The 17,410-nt window shown below is 40.2% G+C and overlaps 2 protein-coding genes across 9 annotated transcripts in view; both read right to left on the bottom strand.

Annotated features, from left to right (window-relative positions):
- The window catches only part of chd9 (chromodomain helicase DNA binding protein 9), a 73,274-nt gene extending 68,365 nt beyond the window's left edge, over positions 1 to 4,909 (bottom strand). For all 6 annotated transcript variants that reach the window (XM_073464266.1, XM_073464269.1, XM_073464268.1 and 3 more), the window contains exon 1: positions 4,826 to 4,909. The gene's annotated coding sequence lies outside the window, so the exon portion shown is untranslated. The remainder of the gene's footprint in view (positions 1 to 4,825) is intronic.
- A 1,305-nt stretch (positions 4,910 to 6,214) lies between these two features.
- On the bottom strand, positions 6,215 to 13,161 carry aktip (akt interacting protein). 3 transcript variants are annotated; one of them, XM_073464816.1, is made up of 10 exons: positions 13,037 to 13,161; positions 12,167 to 12,293; positions 10,688 to 10,899; positions 10,358 to 10,422; positions 10,081 to 10,181; positions 9,745 to 9,833; positions 9,002 to 9,100; positions 8,156 to 8,263; positions 7,958 to 8,018; positions 6,215 to 7,755 (listed from the first exon to the last, which is right to left on the bottom strand). In XM_073464816.1, the coding sequence occupies exons 2-10, from the start codon at positions 12,212 to 12,214 to the stop codon at positions 7,648 to 7,650; spliced, it is 891 nt and encodes a 296-aa protein (XP_073320917.1). In that variant the 5' UTR covers positions 12,215 to 12,293; positions 13,037 to 13,161; the 3' UTR covers positions 6,215 to 7,647. The 3 variants fall into 3 exon arrangements, with proteins under 3 accessions (XP_073320917.1, XP_073320918.1, XP_073320919.1); XM_073464817.1 differs by having other exon boundaries at positions 7,564 to 7,755; positions 12,167 to 12,290; positions 13,037 to 13,127; XM_073464818.1 differs by having other exon boundaries at positions 7,564 to 7,755; positions 10,688 to 10,896; positions 12,167 to 12,290; positions 13,037 to 13,127.
- Between the last annotated feature and the right edge of the window lie 4,249 nt (positions 13,162 to 17,410).

Genomic DNA, 17,410 nt, shown 5'->3' with positions numbered 1-17,410 from the left:
CTTACGTAGTATCTTATCTAACTTGTAGGTTTTATTTCATATGACATGGTTATATTTTTTGCATTCACTCCACTCAATTAAATATACTGGGTGTTGGCCACAGTTTGTTTTTTTCCCCCTCAACTATGACAGCCTCAATTTCTCCATGTGTTATTTGTAATCATGTGCCAAATTAGTCACTAAAAATGACTTGGCTTTCAAAGCAAGAAAGGCAATGGTGGACAGAGTAACTAAATATCCTTAAATCCCAATACACATCAGGCACAACGTTTATGTACTTGTACTGTCTGGTGAGCGAACATGATCAACATGGTCTGTGAGGAAACATAAGCAACATGCCTGAGCTGTTGCACTAAAATGAGATTGTAATTGTGAATTTTTCAACATTTAGGGTATGTAGTTAAAATGTTTATCTGCCCAGGTTGCATGCTTGGCCCATATCAAACTAAAGCACACATATATTATCTGTACTTAACTGTATCACTATTGGTCTTGGTGCTGGAGCCTTTCCCAGTTCACATTGAGTGAGAGGCATGGGTAAACCCTGGACCGGTCCCTACTAACCACTCATGCTTTGCATTGACGCCTACGTGCATTTCTTGAGTCACCAATAAACCTGACCTGCATGTGTTTGTGTTTGGACTGTGAGAAGAGACTCAAGTACCTAGAGAACACCCACGCAGGTCCAGTGAGAGCATTTAAACTGCACATGGAGAGGCCCCTGTCGTTCAGTAGGTCAGGACCCAGATCCTTCTGCTAATCACTGCATCACCGCTCCGTCCTATTTTCATACCAGTCGTTCTGTGACTGATTTGCCGTTTGTTAGTAGGTTTCTGAAGTTCGTATGAAATAATTCTTGTTTTTGAACTCACTAATTGGACACTAATCATAATTTGTTACACCCGCAGTTGTTCATATGTCATATCACTCATTTAAGTTTTATACACAGGCTTATCTGTTATTCAACTATAAATGTTTTCTTTATTTTAGCCCAATCATTTACATAACATAACAGATCATGTTTTCACCTGTGTCCCTTTTGATGGTTGGTTGGTTTTTTAACAGGATTACGCAAAAGCTACTGAACGGATTTCAACAAAACTTGGATGGATGATGGGTCTTGGCCCAGAATAGACCCTATTAACTTTTGGTGCAGATCTGGATAAAAGGGGAGGATCCAGGAATGTTTTCTCACTTTCTTTAACATTGCAAGATATTGTGTTTTTTGACATATTTGTTAATTTCACAAAGGAATAATGCATGGATCTTACCGAGAAAAAAATTAGGTGCATTTAGGTGGCTGGTATATCTGAGTGAATACAATTTGATGTGGATCCTGGATCTGGTTAGTTTAAAATATGGTTAATCAGTTACGGGTGGTTTCAAATTTAGAGTCATGCAGTGAATTTGATATTGTAGGCTTGATTGAATCAAAGGGGAGTGTTGGGCGTTGGCAAAGGTATGCGCTCTACTGAGTGCCAAGCCAGTTTTTAGTGTTGGACAGACAAATATGTAACCAGATCAGATTATATCTTGTTCTGAACAGAAATTATGTTGAGGACCATAGCCAGGCTATCCACCAAGTGGTGTGCTTCATACTTAATTCACACCTGACATTAATTAGTTTTTATTTCCAGCAGATCATTCGGCATGTGGTAAAGTAATTCAAATGATTAAAAACGTGAAGCCTAAACCAATCTTAAATCATAAACTGAACAGTAAGAGGTAGAAAACAACCACCATCAACAGGTTCCAATGATAATAGGCTTATCCTGTTTTCAGCTTGGGTTGTGCTTCCAACTCACTCCAGGGCTTTGTTTATGATCCTTTTTATTAGGGAATCATGAGACTGTCTTGAAAAGTGACATTCCTTGTTGCTAATTGTTTTAGACCTCTTCGTATCACACTCAACAACAAGCAAAACAAGAGGCTCAACACACTGCCAGCATGAGCAGCGTTTGTGCATGGTGGAACGTCTTGCTTTTCATTTCCGCGTCCATGTTAACAGGTTAGAGCGGGCATCCTGCGGGCATTAGTAGGGCAGCTCATGCATGAGTCAAGCGTGGCTGCAGCGGCATGTCGTCTAGACCTGAAAACGACTTGTAGAAATTCTTATCGACATCACACCAGCTTTTTAATATCTGTATCTGTAGAATATGTCACAGACATGGAGAGAACAGGTGAAGGGCAGTTTATTTTTCCTGTGCACTCTATTTCTTTCTCCCCCTCTTACTTGCTCTTTCGACGGGGTTAAAGGAAAATCACATCGTCAAATTTATTGATATGATGTAAACGCTGCCTGTGGAAGGACACACGCGAATTAGCCGCAGCTCAGCAACACAGCCGTCACGCACTACGCAAGCAGGCAGTGTGGACCACTGGTAAGAGAGAGGAGACCACACTGCTTGAGGAGGAATTGAGAGAGCAAAATGCGCCACATCTAAATAATTAAAGTGCAAGAAAACTGCAACTTTTCCGAGTCATACTCACAAGTTAATTAGACTCTCTTACCCTAAAAAGAGATTTTGAAGTATCTAATAGGGCTGCACAATTAATCGCAAAATAATTGAAATTGCAGTATGACTAAGTGCAATAGCCAAATTGCAAGAACTGCAATTATTTTTTAAGAGGTAAAATGTGTCACAAAACAGTGATTTGATGAAATTTTGTAGCGCTGCAGAGATGCTCCGGCCTACAAAGCTTGTTCTCCAGATGTAATAAAACACGTTTGTTCGGCAGAGACCAGGAGAAACGCCACATCATCATGATCTTACTAGTTTTTTCCAATGACAATGAAAATCGTGATGTAAAATGTAATTATCCATAATAATCACGAATTATATCGCAATATCTGTCAAAATAATCACTATATCACTTTTTGTCCGTATCGTGCAGCCCTAGTATCTAAATACTTTCTTTTCCATGCACTCGTGTTTGTAACGATAGTGATACTCAGGCAAGATGGGCGCTTATCATTTCAGATGACACTATTGGGTTTGTGCCAAACAAAAGACAATGTATGAGGTGCTAGTGGTCTGTGATGAAGATTCTGCTGATTTGTACGAGCTGAAATCGCTTCCAGCTGATATCCTCTTGTCGGTATAAGTCAAAGTAAGCCTGAGACACAGCCGAATACAAGCTGAAAGATGAGATGAGGTAAGGAGTCCACTCAAGCTACATTTATAACAGTTAACTGGAGAGGAATGGACTTGCATTTCTATAGCGCTTTTTCCAGTCTACAGACCTCTCAAAGCGCTTTACAACACTTGTCATATTAACCCATTCACACTCTGATGGCAAAGGCTGCCATGCAAGATGCCAACTGCTCATCAGGAGCAGTTTGAGGTTCGGTATCTTGCTCAAGGATACTTCGACATGCAGCCGGGGGAGTCAGGGATTCGAACCAGACCTTCCAATTACTGGATGACCTGCTCTTCCTCATCTTTCCAGTGTGCCATGGATCAGTGCAGCATACTCCTGGCCCTGCTAGCCAAGGCGCTGCTAACCTTTTAAAAACACCTCTAATCTGGCCCTGAGGCACACAGACCGGTCCCCCCCTGAAGCCTCCGTCGCCGGCCAGCTGTTTCCTTCATAACCATGACGCTGTGAGCACCATCCATGCACGTGCAACTTCATGCATAATGTCAACAAGAAGCTGGTGCGTAACTGTCCCGAGGTCGCCATTGAATCCTGATGGACTGATGTCATAGAAATGGCCACTTCTGGCGAGGCTCGGTCAAAACGGCGTTCAGATCAACAAGTATGTAGCTGGAGGAGCGTCAGAACTGCGGCGGTGTGGCGTCAAGACTGAAATGCGTAAAGTTTGTCAAAGTAATTGTTGTTACTGAAGACGCGGTTAATGTTTTACGCATGAGTCTTAAAGTGTTTTTGATGTTACAGGAACGCGGTGCTTTCAAGGCTTTGATTAAAAGACAAACAAAAAGAGACGCCGGCTCACCTCTGAAGTCGGCAGCATCCTCTTCATCTCCACCGCAGCAATGGCTCCAGCTCCTGTGAGCGCCGCGCGTTTGATAAAGCCGGCGAGGCGGCAATGTGTTGCGCTACTTTTAAGCGCAGCCGCTCGCCAAGTGGAAACGAAATGACCACACGTGGGACATCTGATATTCGGGTTTTAAAATGGTTAGGGTGTCGAGACGGGGTAAACACGTGCTCCGAGCCGAGCCGAGCCGAGCCTCCACTTTGGAAGCCACAGGATTTCAAGAGGTGTCGTGACGCGAGGAAGAAGAGGAGGAGGGGGAGGAGGAGGAGGAGGAGGCCGGAGATGGATGGAGAGAGGTCGACGGCGATGGTGTCCGCGATAATGCAACTTGTTTGTTATCTCCGACCGAGTTTCGTTTTCTTTTCCCCAATTAAAGCGCGTAACCTGCGTTTTGGCACCGCTCACAGGTACCGCGTCCACATTTATAATGAAGTGCGCGGCGAACTGAGCCCGGCCCGGCTTGTCGCTGTCAGTTCAGGACCACCATGACCAAGAGAAAAAAAACCCACGGGAGGGAGCTACTTTGGAGACACGCGTATTTTTTCATTCAACCCGGCAAAACTGTGAGAAAAGTACGACGGCGTTTGCTGTTTTTTTATATGAAAACTTACGGGAAACTAGCGCCGAGCAAGTTTGGCAAGTCAACAGTCTTCTTCTGTCTGCCGGGAAGATACACACTCAGCAAGGCGGTGTGTCATCAGACAGCTGAGGCGAGCCCCACTGACCGACTGTCACAAATTTGACAGCTCCTTGCCTGAATTAAATACAACCCCACCGCTCAAAAAAAAACACAACAATCTACAAAAAGAGGGTGTCATTTCTTACCTGAAACGAAACCCAAAAGTGTAACTCCAGGCGTCAATGTAAGGAGAGTGTTATCGGCGAAGTTGGGACTGTGTTGTGTAGTTGTACTCCTGCTGGCGACCACGGCGCAGCGGCTCCTACCCGCTGCTGCTGACGTGACTGTGATAACACCACATTTGCATATTAGTGACCTCCTCTCTGATTGGACCGACGACAATTTGGCATAATTTCACCTCTGCGTGTTAAAATTAAAATCCGGTCCCCCGGTGCGCGTGCTTTTAGTGCGGTGCCGCCCCCGCACAGCACCGGAGAGCGCCTGATTAAGTCACGGATTCGTGTCTAAAGTCCCTATGTTGACAGAGTGCATAAGATGGCCGCGTCCGAGCCAGAGCCAATCCGGAGAGGTTTCACTTTCGCACATGCACCGGAGTCGCTCCTCAATGCAAACGTGACAGGAGCGAGGAGCGCGGCTCTCCACACGCGGGTACACGTCGACCTCTGGTGGCTGTAGTCGATAGTGTGCTCATATTGATTTTTATACAATTTATGCCACTTCTGATCTCATTGGGTAGAAGAGTATTATAAAACTACTATAATTTTAACAGTGACACCAGCATATTCGGATTAGGAGACAAGGGGCCGCTGGGCACAGACATAAAAGGCCCTTCATCCCCTCCTTTGTAGGTCACCAAGATCAAAAGAGGCCCCGTATCTCTTTTTGTTTCTCTTTGTGATAGTTTTGTGTCCCTTTGTAGTTCTGTAGCGTTTCTTTGTGGAAGTTGTGAGTCCCTTTGTAGTTGTTCTCTTGGTAGTACTTGGTAGAGTCTCTGTATGATCATTTTGTGTTTCTTTGTAGTGGTACGGACCGACTTTCACATGGAAACGTGAAGTCACATCAGACACCCTGGGCCCCTGAGGCCTGTTGAAAGGACCCCAGGTATTCTGCAAAGCCTCCTCAGTAGATACATCTATTCAGTATCCCAATAATACAAATAAATGTAACGAGGACTTACAGATTGTACAAGAATACTATACTGTCAGTGTATTACAGAATATGTAGTCGTCTTCAGTATAGGTAAATGTGGAACATGGATGTATGCAGTAATCACAACTTCTAGTAGGCTGTACAATTTTTTAAGAGTAAACACTCCACCCACGTAGACCTTAAATACTATTTACCTTGAAAATAATCATTTTTCCCCCCCTTGCCGTCTCCCCTACTATAGTGAGAGTAGGCCCAAGTCAATTACAGAGACGAGCAACCATTGGAAAGAAAACATAAGACTAGAAGTGAAAACTTCAAAATAAAATCAATCTGACTTCAGAAAGGACTCTCACTTTCACCGAAACAATTTATTGCAATCATCCCCGAAGGTGCGAAAAAAAAAAAAAAAAACTCCAAATCATGACTCAAGTTTTTGGATCGTTTTATTGATTTCAGAGAAAAAGCATTTAAAGTCTTGTGTCATCTATGCAGTAATGTCTTTTCACAAACTGGAGCAGGAATGGGTTCCTTACAGAACACATTAAAACTCACACGTTTGAAGGTGCCAACAGCCCAAATGGCAGCGTGTCAAGTACACTGCGATTTTTCTTTACGCCCTAGCCTTTCACAGCAGCTATAAATAGATCTAAACAGGTTTTCAGCATCATATATGCTATTTCTAACACAGTAATTTCATTCTGGGGTTTTCAGACACACATCCTTTGACATTTGCATATTGAAAGCTGCTAGGCAATATTACTATCAATTAAGCCAGAGCCCTCTACAGATGAAGACATCACAGAGGTCACAAAATTACATTTGTCTGGCACAACATGAATGTGTTTTTTCTTGCCGTGGAATTGAACTCCTTTAACTGCTCTGAAACTAGTTAATAACTAAATCTTATCAAAATAAACTTCTGATTTTTCCTTCAGACTTATGTAGGATTCCTGTATTTCTTTACGAAGAAAAAAAAAAAAGACCTGTGAAGGGAGCTTAAGTAACATTTGCAAAGAAAGCTAAGAAAACCAAAACAATCAGAAAATCCCAAGCACCGATGCGGAAACCTCTCCCAAAGTCAAAGCTTAGCACAGCATCCAATATTTACACATCAAACCTTTAATAACCAAACGGTACATAAAACATTCAAAATGATTTAAATCATACAACATAAAATACGAGCTTACTTATTTAGCATCTCATTTAAAACCGCACTTGCCCGCTCTGCTTTATATATATCTATATATTAGGAACTATGTAAGACAATAGTTTACACAGTGGAATTAAAAAGATATCATTGTCCAACGGAACAAAAATAAAAACATATCATGTCAATCAAATTAGGTGATGATGGGGGGGAGTGATTAGGATGCGTCACTCACACAGATGTGACCGACAACATTCCAAGTCTGACAAATGAACAGTCCTGAGCCAATTTCAACAAGTGGTATAGATCATGTAGTCCACTATACTTACCGTATGAATGCAAAATCACTTTGCTCATACTTCTCAGCTCCTTTTTTGGGACAGTATGTTATATCACCTAGCCCAAACATGTGCACGGATCCGAAAATCTAAATGAGAAAGCTCTTTGATTGCAACACAGCCTAGATGATGTTGCCGAAGACATCCATTTGTCATCGTCGATTTACATATGGTACACACTTTCCTTATTCTAAAGCTGTTTGAGGAGATACCTACGAAGCTTTTAAAGCTGAGCGATAACATGGAGATTTAAATATATAGTTCTCCCAAATGTTTCAAGGATCCAGTTCACGTCAACAGCTGAGGTAGGCCAGCGGCGTGGCATCTGAAGCGTGTGCCTCCCTCTAGTGGCTGCTGTGGCGACACTGCAGGTTCAGCTTTGGGGAGAGCCGTCGTCTTTACTGAAGGGCTGCGTCGACCCGGGCTTCACCCAAGACAACCCTGACACCTGCGTTCCCTTGTGGTGATCCTCGGGCCGTCTCTACAGCAACAAAAGGCAAATTAGCAGTTGCATAACAGGAACAGCTCGACCAATCAGAATGCACATAGCTATCACTCTGGCTTAACCAAACCCTTTGGGCTTTAATTCTGGCAGGAGAAGTGCAACAGACTGCACTCTCCTGCTTATAAACAATCGAAGATGATAAACTCGTGTGGTTTTTGTCTGTTTTTTTTAAACTTACTTTGTATGTGAACATCCGCTCTTTTGCTTCCTCGTGAACAGCTGGGTTCCATGGAGAAAAGCTATCGAATGGATAACAAAGACAATGTGAGTGTGAGACACAACATCAGCTTTCATCACACTCACAGGATTTACAGGGCGTGTTCTTTTCATAGTGGTGAGTGTTCAAGAATGTTAAACGCGGGGACAGTTCACCAACCTTATTGCGTAGGCATCGTCTATCTTGGGCTGGTCAAAAAGATGACTGTTGCATAGTTTTACACTATCCACCACTTTGCTTTTGAACAAATGCACGTCCTTTTCATATCTGAAGGGGGGGAAAAGAACAGTTTGCTTTATGACACAAGTGGGATGTGGCTTATGACACAAGCTTAAAACGAATCCAGATATTTTTGGTATGAAGGTGGTTAAAAGACGAGCACATGGCTGTTCAATGTGAATTGCCAAGAGAAAAATAGAGCTCCATGATACAAAGCAGCAGGGATGAGAATTGTTTGTTTTTTTAAAAAGATTAGAAGTACTACATTTATCTAGAATTTTGTGTGAGCACAAGATTCATCATGTTTCTGTTTTATTTCATTTTCTAATGTAAAAAGTAGTGACAAATTGCGATGTGATGCATTTTTCCTTAGACTTTATCACTGATCCCATTAACAATATGCCTCCTTCACAGCAGACATTTTGTCATAGCGAGAAAAACACATGTATAATTAATGACATAAATTATGGCTGGTGCATGCTGGTTTCCTGAGACACTCGATACAACTTAACAACCAATAGTGCAGTCATTACGATCAGTTAATATTAATCAAAGATAAAAAACTAATAGTCTGTTCAACTTAAATGGCATTCATTAAAGGCTTTTTAATATACGTGTGTTCTGATAGTAGAAAATCATTTAAAAAGGCATGCAAATGCAAAAAGAGTGCAAATATATGTGTACAACAGAAAAATGTGGCAATATTCTTGTTCTTTGGTAAAATCACACAGCATCAGAGAGAGTATTTTATGATAAAAACAACTGAAAGGAGGCTCAGACACTCACAGCACAGCAGCCTCAGGATTGAGTGGTTCTGTGGTATTGATCTTGTAGAAAATTGTGCGTGCGTACATCAGGACTTGCCAGATGTGGTTGTGATTCCGTCTATCAAAGCACAACAAAAAGGAGTTGAGAACATCATTAATACTTTTTGTCTGGAATATGGGTACATGAAATCACTAGACGGTGAGAAACTAAGAAGAATATTCTTTTTTTCCTTGACCACCACTAAAAGTGAACAAGCTTTCATCACAGGATTTTAGTTACATGCATAATTTAATTCTGTGTAATGACGTTTGCTAGAAAAGAAATTAGGTGGACATGATCTCCCTCCAATTTGAACAGTATATTTAAAAGTGCACTTTGTAGTTTTGGGAATGAAATTTTAAATCAGAATTGTTTTATACCTAAACAAACATAACATAATTTCATACCATTTTACTTTGTTTATATTTGGCGGACCCTGCCACCTTTCTAGCTTCAAACAGTGTTCTGGGGACCTTATTTTCCTCTGAGAACAGCTTGTTTATTCAGTTATGGAAAAAAATAAATATTTCTTCTCCAAAACTACTTTAATGTGTTTTCATGCGTTTTCACAATTTTGTTCTTAAACAGTTTTTTCCTTTCAGACTCATGCCGTTTGGTCCAAAAGACTTTGCAGACCAGACTTTAAATTTTAACTTAAATATTCATGTTTGAATACGTGAACAGGACAACACCTTGCATAAGCATGAAAGCCAACTGCATACCTCCATTTGGTGAAGGCTCTTCTGACATCAAGCTCTCCAGACACGGGGTCAACAAGAGGATGGAAGACTGGGATGTCAAACACTAGTTTCTGAAACAAAGCACAAGAAAGAGGTGATTGACATTTTGTGACTTTTTATGATCTTTTTCTTTTTTCCTAAACCTTTACAGACCTGGAAAAATCATGACAAATGTTTTTGGGTTTTTTTTATTAACCACGACCTTACAAACCTTGATGATAAGCATAAAGACTAAGATTTGACGCACTAAGCTTTTGTTTTTTTGTGAACTTTAGAAAAGGGGAAATATAACTTGTCAACCAGGTACACTGTACTTACTGGACACTCTCCATCTGGATAGTTATCTGGAATATACACAGTGAATTTGAAGACTCCATCTTGGTACAAGCCATGTCTGATGAATATGACTCCAAACCACACTAAACAGAGGGAGACAAGAATTATGGCCAAAACATTACACTTAATAATTCTGATTTTGTTCTGCATCCGTTTTTGGCAAGTAGATGTTGAGGATTCCAAGAAGGAATCCACGAGTAGCCACATTTTATTATTGTATAGATGAAACATGCATGAACTTCAAAAAGAGGGTCCTTACTTAGTGCTGATTTGTAGGATGGCTGGACATAAATTCCAGGGAGTTTCTGCTTAATCACTAGTGTGCTGCAGGTCACATGGTAAGAAGAAGAAGATCAATTAAAATGGAGAAAACACTCATGGACCTTATTTTCTTCTAAAAACAAAAAGGTACCAAATTAAAGGAATAATTCGAACCTAATTAAATAAAGACTATGCATATGCGTTTTAAAAGCAGGTGCTACAAACATTTTAAAAGTAACCTTAAGTATAAACATGAAAGAAGACAAGTGCCAGAGGAATAAAAGCTAAACAGCTAAACTTTTAATTCTGATACTGGACTAATACTTACAACTCAGCCAGCAGAGAGTACTCCAAATAAAAGGGGCCATAAGAGGCGTGTGTGCCATTGGCCGACTGGGCTGGCATGCCCGTTGTCACAGGCTTGGTAATGGGGGCTGCATTCTTCGGAATGGGTGGAAGCTGCTTTTTGCCAAAAGGCAGACGAGCTGGGCTGGCTCTCTGCTCCCCATGCCCGCTCTGTTCTTCGTTTTCAGATCTCTGCTGTCAAGTATGAGAAATAACAGGAATCTCAGCACACATCAGCTGTAAAAACAATAAAACTAGCTATGTGAAAGAGCAGGCTGAGTTAAAGTGTTGAGAGAGAGCCAGATAAGAGAAGGCTACTCTTTATGAGCCATTTTGCACAGCCAAGAGTAGACCAATGGCCCAGGGTACTGACCACGTGCTTTGACCAACCTCTCATGTTACACTGCCCATCTGGATTGCAGTTTATCAGGAAGCAGTGTCTAGACGAGAGCAAGTGCTTTCAAGTACAGCTGTAGCGTCGCTGTTCAGAATGATAAGAGTAGATACAGTAGGAACGCATCAGGAAGCCACACGAACGCTGCCGATGACGAGTTCAAGTATGCTAGGAATGCTGACGGTGAATTGTGCGCTACAGATCTAGCATGCACATTCACTGAACTCAGACTTGACTGCAGCATGTTGTTGAAATGTTTCTCTGACTAGGCAGGAAAACAATCACACCCATGCTCAAGGTACATTTCTCATCTCCTCCTTACGTCACTAAGGTTGCACCAGCATGCTGAAATGTACTTCCCCTCCCCTTTGTTAGGGAATATTCAATCAGTGTCCTTAACCACTGACACCAGTAACACTTACTAGTATTCACACTGAGAGTGGATTCCAGTAATCAATATTTGAACAAACTGGCCAATTTCATATGGGAATTTCTTATCCAAAAACAAGCAGGAGACCACACCCTGAAGTACTGGAGTATTAACAAGTTCCAGTCTAACGAGATTCCTAGAAAACTGAATACAAGTGGGAACAGGTGCAGGATTTAAGACCTAACTTATACGGGCTGGTATCACAAAATCTGAACAAAGACAAAAGTAGCAAGGTTTCTCAAAGACTGTTGTGTAAAACCTGCTTCATTCAAGCCACCTTACGATCAATGTATATGGTTATCTGTGTAAGATAATGTGGGTTTGATTTTGATGGACAAGTACAGTATGATGCATACAACGATCATGGTTTTATAAATAAAATAAGAATGAATGTGTTGGCTCTCATTTGCATGTTTGGCACCACAACTGGGCTGTAAAGCCGTTGAAAGGGGTCTAATGTTCAGCTCTGTGAAGTACATGTGACTACCATGTCCAGCAGATTTCACATATTTGCACAATGCCATCTATAAGCTGTCAGTCAATGGTGTTGTGCCTTTACTACCAAGTTTGATGCTACATCCTTCTCCACAGAAATTAAAGGGGGTGTTATTGAGCACATTATAGTTCAATGTGTTTACCTTACGACTTGTATTGGCAGACATGCTCCAGAAGGGGTTAAGGTTCATTACTCATCCAGAGGTTCGGATTGGTGTCCCTCTTTTTTTATGTAGGTCCCACGACAAGTGCTGTCGGGGCCATCCGCTGCTGCGATGGAGAGAAAACACATTAAACAAATGACTGGTGCTGCAGTTCAGCTCAAACACAAACAACTTGAAAACCTGCACACAATCAAGCGTTTAATGGTGATCTAATATTGTCTGTATAGTGGCTAACACTAAAGCTGTATATCGTCGCAACTTGACAGCTGTCATTAAATATAGTGCAGACAGAGTAAGATACAAAAGAGAAAACCATAACTCCGGGGTGCTTTAGATGAAGGATTGTTTGGGTTAAGTTAGCTCAACGTTAGCTTCGTGCTAACTTAGCTGTTAAAGGGAGAGTGCTAGCTTTATCTGATTGTATTATTGTAGACGTCTTATAAGTCTGTGTGTAACAACTAAAAGGTAGTAACGCTAACTGAACAACTCTAATTTCAAGCTGAATAGGATTCACTATTAATATCGTGGCATATCGAGTTAAAGAGTCATTCGCTGCAACCTGAGGATACAGTGCTAACGTTGCGTTAGCTAACGTTATTCACCCACATTAGATAGACAGTGATTTAATCTTAGCTGACAGTTGGAAATCTGATTTAAAACTCTTTCGATGCTTAAGATTATAAATGTTATTGTCTGCACACTGACGTTGTCTCACCTGCTTTCCTCGACTCACTTAATGTTGTCTAGCTATAGCATTAGCTTACAATGCTACCTTTTTGCGTTGCTCAGAACTTGACTATTTCTCAAATGTTAGCCTTTAGTGTGGGTAAGCGCAGTTACTTAACTCACCGTATTTGCTAGAGAGCTGTAAAAATTACTTTAACAGAGATGTTAGCGTGTCTCCCGGCTCAATTTTCGCACAACCCGCTCAGCTGCTCGCCTTTCCTTTTGGTGTCATCTCGGCTAACAGGCTAACGGTGGCTAGCTAAATAATTTGACAGAAACCGGAGCTCAATCTAACCTTAATTGAGGGGCGTTTCGGTGTACGAGCGCGGCTTCTCATTGGTCCAAGGGACGAACGTCCTCGCAGTTGATTTGCTGGCGCTTCTGTCGCGTGAAAAGGGGAAAGCGCACTTGAGTGAGAAAAAGTAGCTGATGTAAACAAGGCCTGCTGTCAATCAAACGTGAGTACAGCTGCTGTGTTGATGTTTTTGGGGGGAAAGAAGACATTTTCATTTTACAAGAAGAAGACATTTTTCACAGCAGACATTTTGCCTTGAATGAGCACAGGTGGAGCTAATAACATGATTAATGGCCCAGTTACATTAAAGGGTAACTCCACCCATTTTAAAATATTAGAAAATCTTGTGTGGCTGCAGAGGAAGCTGCAAGTAATCTGATAAACTGGCTCAGGAGATGAAGCTTTGATTGTTTCCTTCTATTTGTGCCAAAACAAAAAAGACTTGACGCTTCAGGGAAACAGCGACATCTGGTGGCTTGTACAACTCAAAGCAGCCCTTCCAGACATGGGCCGAAGCACTACCATCACACCTCGCTGTTAATAATATATATGTGTGCAATCAAAGTTCCTCAAAACCTTTGTGTAATTCAATCTGTATAGTTTTGTTTGGAAGTACCACATTAAATACAGATGATATTGTAAAATATTTTACAGTAAAATAATGATGTGTTGTCCCAAAAGGCCTCGATATAAAATATTTTGCCAACACAAAACATTAATGTAACTTTTGGTGTAGGTAAATCTGAGCGCCACTGTAGGCTCATGTTTTTAAACTGATAGGTTGATATTTATGTGACATTTAATTTGAGTCGCACGTGATTGGAGAGTACCATTCATTAAATTAACCTCACATTTAATTAAATCATTACTTGATATGATCTAATGTATGTTGTCACATTTCTCAATTATAAAATGTTTTCCCTCACAGCCAATCAGAGCTGGAGCTGGGGCTGGGCAACATATCAGTATTACATCATTATCATGATATGAGTCTATTTATTGTCTTAGACTTTGGATATCGTTGTATTGTGATGTGGCATGAGTGTTGTCTTTACTGGTTTTAAAGGCTCCATTACAGTAAAATGACTTAGTTTTCTGAACTTGTTCTCATACTTGCCTTTACCAATTTAATTGATTATATCCACATTACTGCTAATTATTTATCAAAACCCTCATTATGTGAAAGTACCAACAAAAATCTCTACAATATTGTCACAATATCAATATTGAGGTATTTGGTCAAGATTATTGTGATATTTGATTTAAGCATCCAGTACTAGCATTTATTATAAAATGGCCTTTCATATGGCCAAGATATATGTTGTGTATCATGATATAGTATAAATATTGTAATATTATTTTAAAACAGTATCGCCCAGCCCCAGCTGGAGCAGATAAACACCCTACAGACAAAAGCCAGATATGATTTGCTGTTAGTAAGGTTTTTGTCCAGTGTGTTTAGGTTACTAGATTTATTCCATAGTCAAATCCAAGCACTTTTCAAGCATTCTCAAGGTGCATTTTCAAGCTTGTCCAGCACCTTACAACTGTTGTAAATTACATATTTTTACACATACAGTCTGCAGACTTAAAATTTCACGTCATTATATTAAGTTAGATGTTACTGTGCTAAAAAACATCCAAAATTACGTTCAAGTTTCAAGATAAATGTAACAACATTTTCTGTTTTCTGGTTTAATCACCCTGCAGAACTGTATATATACCAGGACAGATTTATGTGAAACCCAAGGCCAGATAGCATTCTACAAAAGGGTGACAAAGAAAAACTATAATAATAATAATGATTTTTAAAAAAAGGCGTTTAATGTTTCAACCTGTCTGTAAGTAGACTTTCCATATAGGCTGGTTGAGTCAATATAAAACAATGACTTAAACATTCACCAGACAAATAACTTAAATTAAACTAAGAGAACAAAATATTGCGCAATCAAAACAGACGAACATGAGCTGACGTAGTAAATGCCCTCATCTCCTCAAAATAAAATCCTCCTCCGTCCTCTTGTTGAGCAGCCCTCTAACACTCAGCACGAATAACACTCTGAGCAATGAATGAGTGCCACTGAATATCAAAACAATAGAAATAACTTTAGTTTTTTAAACCCTTCTTTAAAAGATGACATTAAATGTACCCTGTACCTTGTCAGTGTCTTACATCTCCTAGAGTTTAAAAAAAATTGTAATGAATAACACAAAACGGTGCAAAAAAAATCATTGGCCAATCCAAGGTTAGAACAAGTAGGTGTTTAAGGTCAAGCCCTCCAGTTGTCTTCTCCAGGCAGGGATGTAAGAGCAATGTAAAATGCTTACCTCTCCTACACAGTTATTGATCCAAGCCTTATACTTACTTGTACCTATGTTAAATGTTCTGGTTATAATTATTTACAGTGATTTGTGTGTTGTTTTTTTCATAATGGCCAAAAGCAGAAAAGAAGGGGGTGGCAGCTTCTTCTGTAAATGGCTGTGTTAAATAGGCAATGATATCTCATATCAATCGCAGGGCCCTGAATTGAAATTAATCAAAATCTTATCTTGTTGGACCAAATACAATTATCACATTGCTGTCCAAAGAATGGATATAATATTGTATCGTGATGAAACTGGTGATTTATTACAACCTGCTGTACATCCATGGTATTGCCTAAATACTACTAACTAGATACTGTTGGTAATAATCTCGACATGATGAAACTATTCGTATCTTAGTCTAACGTTTGATTGTGTGGTCAGTCATGGGTTAACATATTTACCACCGTCAGGAACAGGAACAGAGGTCACGTGACCTTTTGAAACGAGCATTCAGTGTGCACACAAGCGCGCACATCAATATTAAATGTTGTAAGCAGACCCACGGGATAAAACGCTTCACGTTGAACCTGTCAAACAATATATGAAACGTTAACTTTCTTGTATAATACAAGGCCCAGTCCACACATACACAGGTATTTTTCCCTTTTCCATCGTTGTATTATAAATGTCTGTTTGTCATCCATTCTGTCAATATCATATCACATACTCTGAGTTCCCATTAGCCAGTGATGCTACATGCACTGATAAATGTGTGTCTACGCCATCGTTTCCAAAACTCTCGTTTCTGTCTGTCCAGATGTAAATAATGACGACTGAGTTTCTGAATATCCTCACCGTGGAAGGAGTTTCCCAAAAGGTCCAGTTTCAGAGACCTAAAATGCTGTTTATGTGTGTGTGACAGGCCAAAATGCACAGAAAATAGGCTTTGTTTAAGAAATAGCCACACGTGGACACCTGGACCTATAGGAGACTGATTATTCACAACTTTAAAAAAAAAACAACAAATACTGTATGTGTCATGAAAATAATATTGAACGAATCAATGAAGAATTTCTAGTAGACTTTAATGTTAATATAGTTGTAAACAAATGTTAATATAGCATTTTTCTTCCAGATCATTTGCTTTCCAAAGATTAAAACACGCTTTCTTCTAGTGAGAACTGCAAAGTCCGTCTTCTGTCTATTTTTTGCGTCTTTTCATCTCATCTGTTCAGTTTTTTACAGAAGTTAACAAAGAGTCCCACAAAAGTGCTTCAGCACACTTTGATAAACATTAAAAAAATAACACACACTTATTACGCACACTTCCTCTATTGCCTTAATTTGAATGTTTCAGTGTACTGCACAGCAAAAGTCCCTTGAGGGTTAAGACGCATCCAAGCCATCTGTGTCCCACGTTTCCTTTAGTTTGGACCATGCTTCATTGGCAGTTCACTCTGCTGATTGATTGATTTCCTAACAATTACCCCTAATTATTTTTCTGGGTGAGGAAAAAAAAAACTAATTTAATGCATGGGTGACTGCATTAATTGGGAGAAATGACATTGTCCAAGTTTCAGAGTAAATACAAATTATTGACTCCATTATTGTTATCTGATTGTATATTGTCCCAAGTACACTTCACTGACAAAGGTAATTAGTGTCCCGCTTCTTTATTGGGGCAGCCAACAATGCAAGGTCACCATCGCTCCTCTGACATGTACAAATCAAAGACCACCTGAAAAACAAATAAGTTTATGCCTGCTTTGCCTTCATCGACATTGAGATAAACTGTCTGACACAAACAAGGGTGCGAATATCCACACCACTGCTTTCGTAATGAGTTTTTTGTCTTTGCCATGGATTCTTTATCTAATCAACTATTGTGACCTTGT

This window comes from Pagrus major, chromosome 4, assembly GCF_040436345.1.
Source record: "Pagrus major chromosome 4, Pma_NU_1.0".
In the NCBI taxonomy this organism is placed as follows: domain Eukaryota; kingdom Metazoa; phylum Chordata; class Actinopteri; order Spariformes; family Sparidae; genus Pagrus; species Pagrus major.
Note: the sequence above shows the minus strand (reverse complement) of the source record. Positions and strands in the feature narration are given on the sequence as shown.

Excerpts from the sequence above, each read along its gene's own strand:
- aktip (XM_073464816.1), bottom strand. The coding sequence starts at position 12,214 with ATGAACCTTAACCCCTTCTGGAGCATGTCTGCCAATACAAGTCGTAAG. Across the intron at positions 9,834-10,080 it reads ATCCAGATGGAGAGTGTCCA|AAACTAGTGTTTGACATCCC; the intron begins GTAAGTACAGTG and ends GCTTTGTTTCAG. Across the intron at positions 8,264-9,001 it reads AATCCTGAGGCTGCTGTGCT|ATATGAAAAGGACGTGCATT; the intron begins GTGAGTGTCTGA and ends CCCCCCCTTCAG.